Source organism: Danio rerio, chromosome 10 (genome assembly GCF_052040795.2).
Source record: "Danio rerio strain M-AB ecotype USA chromosome 10, GRCz13ab, whole genome shotgun sequence".
NCBI lineage: Eukaryota > Metazoa > Chordata > Actinopteri > Cypriniformes > Danionidae > Danio > Danio rerio.
The window spans coordinates 6661904-6676412 of record NC_141030.1 but is presented as its reverse complement, the minus strand read 5'-3'; the positions used below and the strand labels follow the sequence as shown (position 1 = coordinate 6676412).

Genomic DNA, 14509 nt, shown 5'->3' with positions numbered 1-14509 from the left:
ACCGTACTGCGCGCTTTGCCTACTATAAGCTACAATAACAAACACCTGACATCCGTATCCCTCAAAGCTGTTTAGAATTAAAAATTTAGAGATTTTGTGACACAAGGCATACTTATTCAATTCAATTGAGCTTTATTTGTTTAGCGCTTTTACAATGTATATTGTGTCAAAGCGGCTTCACATAAATGGTCATAGTAGCTGGATCAGGGTAGTTCAGTTTTAAGTGTTTAAGTTCAGTTCAGTTTAGCTCAGTTCAGTGTGGTTTAAAGTCATTACTGAGAGTCCAAGCACTGAAGAGCAAATCCATCGATGTGTAACTCTACAGATCCTGAACCATGCAAGCCAGTGGCGACAGCAGAGAGGGAAAAAAACTTCACCAATAGGAGAGTGAAGAAAAAAAAAACCTTGAGAGAAACCAGACACGGCTTTAATGTTGTCTTTAATTTAAATGTGTGGCTTTAATTTACCCCTTTAGGCTTCTTAAGCGCATCACACAGCGCATACGCCGCTCAGAGCCACGGCACGGCGCGCACATGACAGTTGATAGTATCACACACCAGACATGCACATTCGCTTGTTATTTTAATTAAAACTATTCAGACGGCGCTCTGTGGCATGGCAGAAATAGAAACATTCATGAGTCGTGGCTGGGTCCGCGGACAGCTGCTGACTTGCAAATTCTAAAATGCATGACGCTGGGCATAGCCTAGCGCACTTCTGGTGTGCGACCTGGTTTACATTCTAGTTGCAGCACCGAAATTAGGCACAGAAATTAATATGCTGATTTGATCCGGTGCATACTGGTTCCAATGGCACCGGGTTTCGGCGTTTCACACATTTCAAATGTTGATTTTGCATAATAGGTGCCCTTTAAATCTCATCAGAAACAGAAAGAGTGAAACATTTAGATCAGGCATTTAGATGACTGTTTTCTTCTCTTTTTGTTTATCAGCTCGCAGCCTTGGAGGAATCGCTGAAAACTGAACACAACAAGCTTCTGTCCAAAAACTTCAGAGCACCACAACTTTTGCATGGGAGAAAGATACAGTCGTCTTTTCACACATCTGATAGTGGAAGTATGTGCAATGTCTTTTATCTCTCTTTTACGGTGGCCCAGAGCAGTGTTTCTCAACCACATTTCTGGAGGACCACCAACACTGCATGTTTTGTCAGTCACCCATTACAGGTCTTTTAGTCTCTGCTAATGAGCTGATGATCTGAATCGGGTGTGTTCAGTTAAGAAGACATGGCAACATGTGCAGAACTAGTGCTCCTCCAGGAATGTGGTTGAGAATCACTGGCCTAGAGAGATCGAATCAGCTGCAAGTTACGGAAACACATACAAATAGACAAATACTAACAAATTAAGAAAACCGGCTGCACAGTGGTTAGCACTTTCACCTCAAAGCAAGAAGGTTGCTAGTTTGAGCCTCGGCTGAATCAGTTGGTGTTTGCATGTTCTCCCTGTGTTCGCGTAGGAGGAGGAGTATGGGTGAAAGGGGGGATTCTTCAAAACAAAGATGGCTGTTATATGGAACTTAGGGTATTTATAGAGGCTTAGGAATCGTCTGATTGGTGAATCATAAATTGAATAATGCAGGACCGACCGCAAGCAATCACAAGCACATGATCCTCTCGAAATTAGTTTATAAATAAACTCCTGAAAATGAGGTCATTCAGAATATGTACTTTTTAAGTACTAATAAACAGTCAATACTTTTATAATAGGCTGGTATAAATGCGCTAGTTAATAGTGAAAATTGGTCTCTAAAGTGTTACCATTTTTATTATAAGCCCAAAGTATGTGCAAACACAGATGCTTGACACGCATATGCTACAAAGCTTCATTTGTTTTAACGGTGCCATTTGAATAATTTATGAATTACATAACATCTACATATGGATTTTGTGTTGATTTTAACAGAAACCAGAGGAGCTACACCGACAGAAACACAAGACAAGAATATCAAGGAATCTAGTGGTATACATCAACAATTTGCAACTTTTTTTGTACTATACATACAGGTGAAGTCAGAATTATTCACCCCCTTTGAATTAGTTTTTCATTTTTAATATTTCCCAAATGATGTTTAACAGAGCAAGGAAATTTTCACAGTATGTCTGATAATATTTTTTTCTTTTGGAGAAAGTCTTATTTGTTTTATTTTGGCTAGAATAAAAGCAGTTTTTTACTTTTTAAACACAATTTTAAGGTCAAAATGATTAACCTCTTAAAGCTATATTTTTCGATAGTCTACAGAACAAACCACTATTATACAATAACTTGCCTAATTACCCTAACCAGCACAGTTAACCTAACTATCCTAGTTAAGCTGTATAGAAGTGTCTTGAAAAACATCTGGTCAAATATTATTTACTGTCATCATGGCAAAGATAAAATAAATCAGTTACTAGAGATGAGTTATTAAAATGTGCAAATATTATAATGCATGCAAAACACTTTATTATAGTAATCAAATACTTTGTAGTATTTACAATGAATTACTTTTTAATTAGTTAATACATTTTCACTAAATTAACTAAGCTAAATTTAAATATAATCATTTGAATAGTTTTAACAGTATTTTTAATGTATAATAACATAAACATAATATAACATAAAATAGATTTTGGAATTTCAAACGTCTTTGTCTAAATGTTATAAGATTATGATTGACATCATATAAATGGTCTCTAGCTGACTGTCTCAAGTTTATGTTATTTGCTGCTTTAGGCTATAAATGCTATATTCAGTTGAAGTCACAATTATTAGGGTTTTAAGGATAAACATTGCATTGTGCAAGAAATCGTGTGGATGTAGGTATTAATATTGTGCCCTGTAATCAGAATCTGTGGGGATAAAAGAATGAAAGACGTTTGTTATTGAACTTAAAGGAATATTTTATGGAGTCAGTCTATGGCCATTGGTTATATACAGTTGAAGTCAGAATTATTAGCCCCCCTAAATTATTAGACCGCTTGTTTAATTTTCCCCCAATTTCTGTTTACCGAGAGAAGATTTTTTTCAACAAATTTGTCAACATAATAGTTTTAATAACTCATTTCTAATAACTGATATATTTTATCTTTACCATGATGAAAGTAAATAATATTTTACTAGATATTTTTCAAGACACTTCTATACAGCTTAAAGTGACATTTAAAGGCTTAACTAGGTTAATTAGGTTAACTAGGCAGGTTAGGGTAATTAGACAAGTTATTGCATTACCATGGTTTGTTCTGTAGACTAATGAAAAAAAACATAGCTTAAATGAGCTAATAATATTGTCCTTAAAATATAAAAAATAAATAAACAAAAAACTGCTTTTATTCTAGCTGAAATAAAACAAGTAAGACTTTCTCCAGCAGAAAAAATATTATCAGACATACTGTGAAAATTTCCTTGCTCTGTTAAACACCATTTGGGAAATATTTATAAAGAAAGAAACATTCAAAGGGGTGCTAATATTTCTGACTTCAACTGTACACTACAGCATAATGTAGTATTAACTGAACTGATAAACTGTGATAAATACTGTAGTGTACTTTAGGTTTACTTTAGGTGTTGTAATATATTGCACCTTATAGTTGTTGAAAGACTACAGTACTGGGTAATTTGTTTATATTACTATAGTTGTTATAATCTCATATAGTGATGCAGCAGAATATTTCAAGTATTTGACTATATTATGGTTCAAAAACACAATAGTATTTACAACGAACTACTATAATAACTTCACAATACAGTTTAGTTTTAGTAACATGAACATTGTGTTTCTGAAGCTCATCCATCTTTAACAGGGCACATTCTGGCAGTGACCTTCGGTGTTCTGTTTGCCGCCACGTTCCTGATCTTCTCCATTTACACGTATCGACAGCACAAAAAGTACTCAAAGTATGTTCATCATTCATCAACGGTCAGTCTGACTGCATTTCTGGAAAGCAAAGCAGTCGCACAAAACAACTCATGTTTCTCTCTCACTTTTACTTTTACAGGTTCAAAAAAGACTCCAAGCAAGATGTCATTTATAAACCAGCTCCTATAGGAAAAGACACTGATCAAACTACTGTTACTGTCTCGTGAACAAGTCACTTTTATAGTTGATGATTTTTAAATTTTATTTTATTTTGATTTGTTGTTCGTTTTGGAATTTCTACGTTTGCAAATTAGTAAAAAAAATGATTTCAGATGATGAAATTAGAGTAACGCTTTCTTTTACAACCCGCTAAGTACGGTGTAAGTACAGTGAAATAACAGTGTACTTTTCTGTAAGTATAGTATAAGCTGTGGTGGAATAAGTACTGAAAAATCATATTCAAGTAAAAGTATCGTTACTTGCCCAAAAATGTAGTGCAAGTCGAGTAAAAGTATCTGTTATGAATATTACGCAAAGTATGGGTAAATAGTAGGTCTTTCAAAAGTACTCAAGAGTAGTGAGTAGTGAGTATTAAAAAGTTGCTTTGCATTTACATGCAGTTTGTGCAGGGATGTGAAAACGTAACATTCTGTAGTGCGTTTAGCGATCTTCCTATATTCGTTTGTTCCTTCCAACTTTCTTCCATTGTTTGATTGTTCTGTCCTTCTATTATTCCTTCATTTGTTCATTTCTTCATTCATTGGGTCCTTCCTTTGTTCCTCCTATCATTTCTTCATTTTTTCATATTTTTGTTCCTCCCTTCTGTAGGTCCTTTGTTCATTCCTTTTTAGTTTGTTCAGTTCTTCCTTGAATCCTTACTTCGTTCAGTTGGTCCTTTGTTTGTTCGTTCGTTTATATTTGTGTTCCTTCCTATATTTGTTCACTCATTCGTTCGTTCTTTCGTTCATAATTTTTGTTCCTTCCCTCATTAGGTACTTTGTTCTGTTCTTCCTTTATTCGTTTGTTCATTCCTTCCTTTATTTCTTTGGCCCTTCTTTCGTTGCTACCTTAATTTGTTCGCTCATTCATTCGTTCTTACGTTCATAATTTTTGTTCCCTCCCTCATTAGGTCCTTTGTTCATACATTCGTTGGTTTCTTCCTTCCTTAGTTTGTTCAGTCTTTCCTTGAATCCTTCCTTCATTCATTTGGTCCTTCCTTCCTTCATTAGTTCAGTCCTTTCTTCGTTCGGTCCTTCCATTTTTCATTCATTCCATTTAGTGATTATTTAAGGCTGTTTGGTGATTTCAGTCATCTTACAGTCGACATCCCTTTTTTTTTTTTACAGCAAACATATATTTTCTGTGATATCAGTGATATCCAGTTTTTTAAAAGTCTGTGTCTCAATGTGTGTAAATATTTTGAACTTGGACATTTTTACTGCTTCTAAAAGATTTGCTGCATTTATAAAGCACTCATGTGTTGATGTTGTTCAGACATGAACCACAGGACTGATTTCTCTAATTTAGCCAATCTCCATAGACAAGAAATAAATAAATAAAGTAGTGACTGCAGGTTGAAGAAAAGTAGTGGAGTAAAAGTATTAATACTTCACTAAAAATGTACTCAAGGGAAAATAAAAGTACACATTTTTAAAACTACTTAGTAAATTACAATTTCTGAGAAAAACTACTCAATTAAAGTCATTTAAGTATTACTTTACACCACTGAGTATGTTTAAAGAACGTATGTGTAGGTATAAGGGAACAAACTGAAATGCTTGGGTACTATACTTACAGAAAAGTACTGTACTTACACGGTACTTTGTTGGTTGTAAAAGAAAGCGTTACAAAAATTAGTAAAAAATGTAGAAAAACGTTTTTTTTTGTAAATATAAATGCACAGTTTCTTAGCCAAAACTGTTATACAGTTTCAGATCTGTAAAATACCTCTTTGTTTTAATGATATATTGCCTTTGTTTTACTGTTTCTTACAGTGGATTGTAGATAAAAGTTCATTTCTTTCATGGCTTTTTTGTTTTTGGTTTAATAAATGTTTCCTTAGTATCACTGCGTGAGAAAACAAAATTATTCAGTGCATGAGTAAACAAAACAATTCAGAGATATTTGCAAACCTTTTTGATGAATTAAATAAAAAGCACTATTTCATTTATGCACTGAATGACAGAAATCTTGATTGTTTAAATATTATCAGAGAAATTATTCTCATGGCAGATTGTCATTACCATTGATTCTTTAAAAACTACTCAGCTGAAAATGCATTTTAAATATAGACTATAAACTAAATATATTTTGTAACTATAAGGTTCAAGACATTTCAATTTTAGCATTTATTAATGTAAATTTGATCTCATTTGAATGTAATTCATTCATTTTCCTTTGGCTCAGTCCCTTATTTATAAGTGGTCGCCACTGCTGAATGAACCGCCAACTATTCCGGCATTTGTTTTACACAGTGGATGCCCTTCTGGCTGCAACCCAAAACTAGAAAACACCCATACACACATTCACACACACACACACTCGACAGCAAATTTAGTTAAAGTCACGCAAACACGTGGAGAACATGCAAACTCATGTTTAGGGTCAAGAAAATACATTCCCAAGCTTACAAGATTGCAAGTCTATAAGTCTAAGTCTATTATTTAAAAAAATAATAAAATATTTGGGGCGACACGATGGCTCAGTGGTTAGCACAGTCACCTCATCGCAAGAAGGTCAATGGTTCGAGTCCTGGCTGAGCCAGTTGGCATTTCTGTGTGGAGTTTGCATGTTCTCCTCGTGTTGGCGTGGGTTTCCTCAGGGTGCTCCGGTTTCCCCCACAGTCCAAAGACATGCGCTATAGGTGAATTGAATAAACTAAATTGGCTGTAATGTGTGAGCATGAATGTGAGAGGGTATTGGTGTTTACTAGTAATGGGTTGCAACTTAAAGGGTATCCACTGTGAAAAACACATGCTGGATAAGTTGACGGTTCATTCCGCTGTGGCGACTCCTGATGAATAAATGCACTACGCCGAAGGAAAATAAATTAATAATAGCAACTACTTTTTTTTTTTCAAACCTTTGTATTCAGGTAATTAAAAACACAAGATTGTAAATAATCTTACATTTTCCCACATCTATCCACAACATGTGAAGCGTTCACATGCAAAAACCTGCTGTATAAATGCTGTCTGAATTTTTCTCCTTTAAAAGATATTATTTTTCAGCCTTATATGTTAATGTTCAGTTATTTCACTTTAAAGGCAATGAAAATAATTTATTCATCACTATAAACTGGGTCTACACACAAGAGAAGGAGAAAAATGCAAATTTTAGGGAAATAAAAAAACTATCACATGCCATTTAGAGTTTTTTTCATCTAAACTCTTCATGTGCAATAACATTAATACACTCACAGGCCACTTCATTAGGCTGTTAAACTGCTCCTTAATGCAAATTTCTAATCAGACAATTACAAGGAAGCAACTCAACGCATTTATGCATGTAGACATCTCACAACCATCTCTAGAGTTTACAGAAAATGATCCGACAAAGAGAAAATATCCAGTGAGCGGCAGTTCTGTGGGCGCAAGTGCCTTGTTGATGCCAGAGGTCAGAGAAGAATGCCCAGATTTGAGCTGATAGAAAGCTAACAGTAACTCAAATAACTACTCATTACAACTAAGGTCTGCAGAAGAGCATCTCTGAATATACAACTTGTCTAACCTTGAGGCAGATGGGCAACAGCAGCAGAAGACCAAACCGAGTGCCGCTCCTGTCAGCTAAGAACAGGAAACTGAGGCTTCAATTCACACAGGCTCACCAAAATTGGACAATAGAAGATTGGAGAAACGTTGTCTGGTCTGATGAGTCTCGATTTCTGCAGAACATTCGGATGGTAGGGTCAGAATTTGGCATCAACAACATGAAAGCATGGATTCATCCTGCCTTGTATCAACAGTTAAGGCTGCTGCTGGTGGTGTAATGGTGTGGGGGGTATTTTATTGGCCCACTTTGGGCCCATTAGTACCAATTAAGCATCGTGTCACCGCCACAGCCTACCTGAGTATTGTTGCTGACCATGTCCATCCCTTTATGACCACAGTGTGCCGTCTTCTGATGGGTAATTCCATCAGGATAACGCACCATGTCATAAAGCGCAAATCATCTCAGACTGGTTTCCTGAACATGACAATGAGCTCACTGTACTCAAATGGCCTCCACAGTCACCAGAGTTCAATCCAATAGAGCTCCTTTGGGATGTGGTGGAACGGGGAGATTCACATCATGGATGTGAATGAAGCTGCAGAAGCCGACAAATCTGCAGCAACTGCGCGATGCTATCATGTCAATAATCTCTGAGGAATATTTCCAGTACCTTGTTGAATCTATGCCACGAAGGATTAAGGCAGTTCTGAAGGCAAAAGGGGGGGGGGTCCAACACAGTACTAGTAAGGTGTACCTAATAAAGTGGCCGTGAGTGTATTATACTAAACAAAAATCCAGTCTATGTTTTGATGAACTCAGATTGTGATTGCTGTCTATGTGTCTAAAGGTGGACTTCAGAAACCACAGTTTATATAATGATCCCTCAGACTGTGCTGTTCTTTACTGCAGGTTTGTTTGAAACATGGTGCAGAATACTAAACATTCACACGAGGATCCCTGTCAGCACCAGCAGCGCTTAAGATGGTTAAACTTTGAAATCTGAAAGCTCTTTGTTTTCACATAAAGGTCCGTACGTTCAATTGTACACACATTATACAGGCCTATAGGCAGGTTACGTTGAGGATTTGTGTGAATTTTAACAATTCCGCAACTTACAGTGTGATACTCTTGACACGTCAGAGGGCTATTTATATACAGAAGGTCAGAGATCACACAAGTCTAATGCTGAGTTTCCATCATAGGTTTCCACTGGCACGTAGTGTGCAGTGGAGCCAGCTTTTCAATTCATATGGAAGTTGAGCTTTGATGATGCTCGTGCGGTGCTTTATAGAATTGAAAGCCTCAGAAAAGTTGGTTATTTGACTACTTCAGGGATGTCCAAACTCTCCTGGAGGGCCAATCAGTTTATATGGACACCAATCATTCGATTTCAATGCGATTAAGACAATACTCTGATTAAGATTACCCATGTAAACAGAGATTTTTGACTTATTTAATCCGATTAGGGTCATAATGGAACTGAAGAGGAGTCGAGTTAAGACATCCCACATAGCAAAATATCTCTGGCCTAGCTCTGGCCCACACAATCAGCTTTTGCTTGGCCCACATGCCACAGTGAACCACGGTACATGACTGTACATACAGTACATGATAGCGCTGTCGCCTCACAGCAAGAAGGTCGCTGGTTTGAGCCTCGGCCGGGTCAGCTGGCGTTTCTGTGTGGAGTTTGCATGCTCTCCCTGCGTTCGCGTGGGTTTCCTCCGGGTGCTCCGGTTTCCCCAACAGTCCAAAGACATGCGGTACAGGTGAATTGGGTAGGCTAAACTGTCTGTAGTGTATGAGTGTGTGGATGTTTCCCAGAGATGGGCTGCGGCTGGAAAGGCATGCGCTGTGTAAAAAAACATGCTGGATAAGTTGGTGGTTCATTCCACTGTGGCGACCCCGGATTAATAAAGGGACTAAGCCGACAAGAATTCATGAATGAATGAACTGAACAAATATCAATTCCGCCACATCTCAATATACAGCTTTTATTTCAAAATGAATTAAATTATGGCAGTAAAACATTGTCTAAGATCATTTTTGTTTCTAGTTTAACTAATCTTTCCACAATATATACAATAATATTACATTTGTCAATGAAATAAATTAGCTGTATGCTGAATTGTACACCTGTCACACTCAAACATTTAATATTAATCTGGTTAAGAGCTTATTAGAAAATAAATAAACTAAATTTGTATATTAAATGGAGCATGAAACTTATAGATTGTAAATACACTTTTAATGTGTGATGAGACCTTTTGAAATATTTTTTACAAATGTGTGTGGTGATGAAAATGACAGAGGTGGAAATTACAAAATAGCTTCACCGATTGCCTTTCATGTATACAAACACTGGTCACACTTTACAATAAGGTTCATTAGTTAATGTTAATTAATGCATTTACTAACATGAACAAACAATGAACAATACATTTACTACTGTAATTGTTCATGTCAGTAAACGTTAGTTAATGAAAATACAGTAGTTCATTGTTAGTTCATCATGTTAACTCATGGTGCATTAACTAATGTGAACCAGCATGGAGTTGAATGTTAATAATGCATTAGTAAATGTTCAGTTATGATTAATAAATGCTGTACATGTGTTGTTCATGATTAGTTCATGTTAGTAAATGCATTAACTAATGAACCTTATTGTAAATTGTTACCAACACTATTATTTACCTTCATTTAGTTTGGTTTTTTTAAAACATCTTTGAAGGTACAACATGCTTGCAAATGACGCAGAATAAATATATTTCCTTATCAAGTAATATTTACCTTGATTTTTCTTCGTGTTGTTGATAAAAAGTTAAATTCCCTCCATCTTGAAGATGTTCTGAGATGGCACTATTCATTTTCATTGAAACCACCTAAATAATCTCACACAAACTTTTTAAAGCGACATTACAGTGTTGTGGAGGAAATGACACTGATACTGTACGACAGCTATATTGTGCATTAAAAATAATATTGATAATAGTCTCTCATTAATAGGTATAAAACATTTAAATTAAATTTCACTACTGCTTAATTAAGATACATTAATAGATACCAGATAAATAATATTTTTAAATGGTATTTTCACTGTTGAAGTTTAAAACTCTGGGTGTGTGACAGATGAAAATGGTGATTTTGACACCTAAAAGGGAGTTGAATAATATGAAAATATATCTAATAGAAAGATAGTAATGTTTTTTCAAAAGTAGGTTTTATTGTTAGTTTGACAAAAAAAAGAGGAATTTGAACAAAATGATATATATTTGGATATATGATCACAGGATATAAAACTGCCCGTAGTTGAAGAATTGCCCGCATATGTCTGTGTTTATTCATTGATAATTTCTTCAAAGCAGCCATTAAACAATATGCATGTGATGAACATGTAAACGCCTGGTAAACACGCTGTTTTCCATCTTGTTAATTAGCAAGCACACAATGGAAGAACAGGCGTGCTCTGCCCTGTGTTGAAATGCTGCCAGTGACACTAAATGGCTTTAGTGGAAGCACCGTACTGCGTCCTAACTGGTGCTTTGACACATGATAAAAGAACCAGTTGTTTTTTTTTTTGTACTGATGAACACAAAAGATAATATACTGATTACATTCTTCAAAATATCTTCAACAAAATAAGGAAACTCAAAAGTGTATGGAGCAAGTAAAAGATGAGCAGATCCTTTAGAGAAAGACAACATATTCATTGTTTTGTGTGAACTATTTCTTGAATGCTGTTCTGTTGTTTGCTTCAAATGTCTCAATTTCTGCCTGAAACTAAACTAAGTCACATGATTCTAAATGAATACACACTGCAATAAGCGATTAGTTTACTTTATATAAATTCACGAGTTCACCTGCTCAGTCCTCCCCTCCCCTCCCCACCCTCCACCTTTTTTCAAACATTTTGAAAATACACAGGACTCACCCACCTGACTTATTAGGCTCCTCCCAAACTTACATTAGGAACTTCATCAAATGAATAAGCCTGTCTGTTTTGTAACCCCCGCCAGTCCTACACCACCCAATCCACTCTGAGCTGGTATCGAACTGGCGACCTTCCGCATGGGAGTCGGTTGCTCTACCAAGGAGGCTTAAGACCATGGCCTCTAGCATCTGTCGCTAGAGCACCTTTAGAGGTCAGAGGAGTGAGGTTTACCTGCACAGCATTCACTAGCTGGCCTCCGCAACACTCACCCCCCTAAACCTCACTCCCATCCAGGTCATGGCACCAATGTAACCCCTATTGGTCCTACACCACCCAACCTACTCTGAGCTGGTATTGAACCGGCAACCTTCCGCATGGGAGTCGGTTGCTCTACCAAGAAGGCTATAGACCATGGTCTCTATAGCATCTTTCGCTAGAGCACCTTTAGAGGTTAGAGGAGTGAGGTTTACATGCACAGCATTCACTAGCTGGCCTCCGCAACACTCACCCCCCTAAACCTCACTCCCATCCGAGTCACGGCACCACTGTAACCCCCATTGGTTCTACACCACTCAACCCACTCTGAGCTGGTATTGATCCGGCAACCTTCTGCATGGGAGTCGGTTGCTCTACTGGCCTCCGCTACACTTTTAAAGCGATTAGTTGACTTTACATTAAAAAAACTAGTAAATCTGTTGTTTTAAAATTAAGTAAACGTGCATATTTCTACAAATGAAGTCTTCAGCTTAACAGTACAAATTACAATGGGTTTAGGTAGCTAAACTCTTTTTACAGTGTATATGAATATTATCTCCTTGCCTATTTGTATAAAAATGTAAAGCAAAAGTCTTTACACATTTATTTCCTTTTTCCTCTTTCTTTGTGTCATCATCACTGTGTTCTCAAAGTGTTACTAAACTATCGTTTACCAGTGGTTCTCAAACTGTGGTACGTGTGCCACTAGTGGTGCGCGGGCTTACTTCCAGTGGTACGCTTAGGAATCACTGAGTAATGAAAGAAAAAATGAATACAATAAAAAAAAATTGACCATATTCTCTTGTTACATCTCAGTCACTTGAACGTCAAAATTGAACCCACAGGCTAGAAAAAATGAGTAAGAACTGCGGCACAATGTGTTTGCGTATTCCAGGCATACCCAGTTGAAAACATCTTTTCAGAATGCCGCACCGTGAGTAACGTGACAAGAATCAACTGATCAGCTTCATATTTTATATAGAATATAACTCAGTTAGACTAATTATCTCATACACGGCAGTGCTTAATTTTCTCCATAAATAAAACTCGTATCAGAGTGCAGCAATGCTCTGAGAAAAGCGGGTTCCCTAGCAATCTACATGCAGATTAATGTTTAGATTTCAAAAAGTTTTACAAATACATCATATGTATACATGCAACATATATTTTAAAATCTATTAAAAATTGTATAAATATGACTTGTTTTTGAACTGTGCAGTGCTGTAGCTGCTTAATTTGGCCAACTTCATTGCTTTATTTCATTACTGGACATTATGGTGGTACTTGGAGGGACCAATTTTTCTGAGGTGGTTCTTGGTGGAAAAAGTTTGAGAACCACTGTCCTATATGAATAAAAACAAACATCACACGCCTTACAGTTTCGATACGTAATTCGTAAATAAATGTGTATCGATGTGTATAAATATTTCAGTTTCCCCCAAAATAACTCTTGCTTCCGTGAACTGATTGACAGGGTCTTTAATCTCTTTACAATTTAGCATGAACAGTAATCCGAATCCCTGTTTGGCACATCGTATTTTTTTAGAAACTTTATATAAAGCAGCATTAAAATGTTACATAATTACAAGAAGTCCTTTTATAATTCAAATTCAGATAAGCACCGAGTTATTGTGTCCAAATATACAGAACAGAATGTGGAGAGAGTTTGATCTGCACAGTTTTTAACACAGAATGTCAAACGTAGAGCATAAAACGAGTACAGGAAAGAATACATTAATGTACAGAAGTGTTGAAGTGGAGATGAAGAGTGCTGATCACATTCAACACACATTTAAATGAAAGCCATGCTTCGACACAATGAGCTGCCAACATCCAGAAAAACAAAGTTGTAATCTGTGATGTACCGTAATAAGCGTGGTCAATGTGCTTTAAGGCTAAATGACTGGACAACCCTGCAAGTGATCGCTGTGGAGTTAATATGCTAGCATAAGAATTAAAGCTAAACCGCAAAGACAAGTTTAAAATCTAGCAGCGTAGAGTATAGCTGCGTCCGAAATCACATACTTTCATACTATGAAGTATGCAAGGCGAGTAATATGTGCTGAAAACAATTCGAAAACCAGTATGTGAGAAGTATCCGGATGACTTACTACTAATGGCAAGATTCTGAAGTGTGCATCGAATGGATGTTGCACTATCCCACAATGCCTCGATTCATGAATGGGAGTGAAGCGACACAACTCGCGCAGGTAGGTCACGTGATGACATAATAGCGGATGTAGTATGTCCGAGTTCCATTCATATTGTATAGAATGTACTTTTCTAATGGCCGAGTAGTACATTTAAATTCAAACAGAGTACCTGCTGAGTAGTAGGTGATTTCCGGTGCAGCCTATGAATTCGGACATACTACTCGGCCTGCATACTGTTTTTCAAGAGTTCGCCCTTAGCTGATAATTGATTATAAAGCGTGTTTGGCATGCAGTCCCGAGAGAGAGCTCTAAGCTTGAGAGATCCTTGAGCCTGTGGCTCCTCCCCATTGCAGGGCGAGAGGGTAGGCTGAGGCCTCGTTTACACTAGTGCGTTTTAGTTTTAAACGGTGTTTTAGATCAAAAACGAACCAAGTCCACACTAGCGTTTCAGAACATATCTCCGCCTACACTACGCCACCAAAACGTATAAAGCATGACCATTCCACACTCTGGGCATGTGTGTTCTAGTATAAACAGAAAGCATGTGTTTCGCTCGGCATTTGGTTATTGTTAGTCTACAAACGCTGGTTGAACAATGAACGCAA

The 14509-nt window shown here is 36.8% G+C and overlaps 2 protein-coding genes and 1 long non-coding RNA gene across 6 annotated transcripts in view; 2 read left to right on the top strand and 1 right to left on the bottom strand.

The window, feature by feature from the left end:
• Nucleotides 1-6027, top strand: part of ca9 (carbonic anhydrase 9) — a 31840-nt gene extending 25813 nt beyond the window's left edge. For 2 of the 4 annotated variants that reach the window (XM_087270151.1, XM_087270149.1), the window contains exons 8-11: nucleotides 953-1076; nucleotides 1925-1981; nucleotides 3802-3895; nucleotides 3997-6027. In XM_087270151.1, coding sequence (XP_087126277.1) covers nucleotides 953-1076; nucleotides 1925-1981; nucleotides 3802-3895; nucleotides 3997-4084 — 363 coding nt within the window. In that variant the 3' untranslated portion in view covers nucleotides 4085-6027. Of the gene's footprint in view, nucleotides 1-952; nucleotides 1077-1924; nucleotides 1982-3783; nucleotides 3896-3996 lie in introns of all 4 variants that reach the window. The other 2 variants (XM_087270150.1, XM_087270148.1) reach the window with 1 other exon arrangement.
• The window catches only part of tln1 (talin 1), a 1269505-nt gene that overhangs the window by 959243 nt on the left and 295753 nt on the right, over nucleotides 1-14509 (bottom strand). The gene's annotated exons all lie outside the window — the stretch shown is intronic.
• On the top strand, nucleotides 8272-13038 carry LOC147841954 (uncharacterized). The gene is made up of 3 exons (XR_015500814.1): nucleotides 8272-10104; nucleotides 10154-10683; nucleotides 10812-13038. It is a non-coding gene; the product is annotated as an uncharacterized LOC147841954 (long non-coding RNA).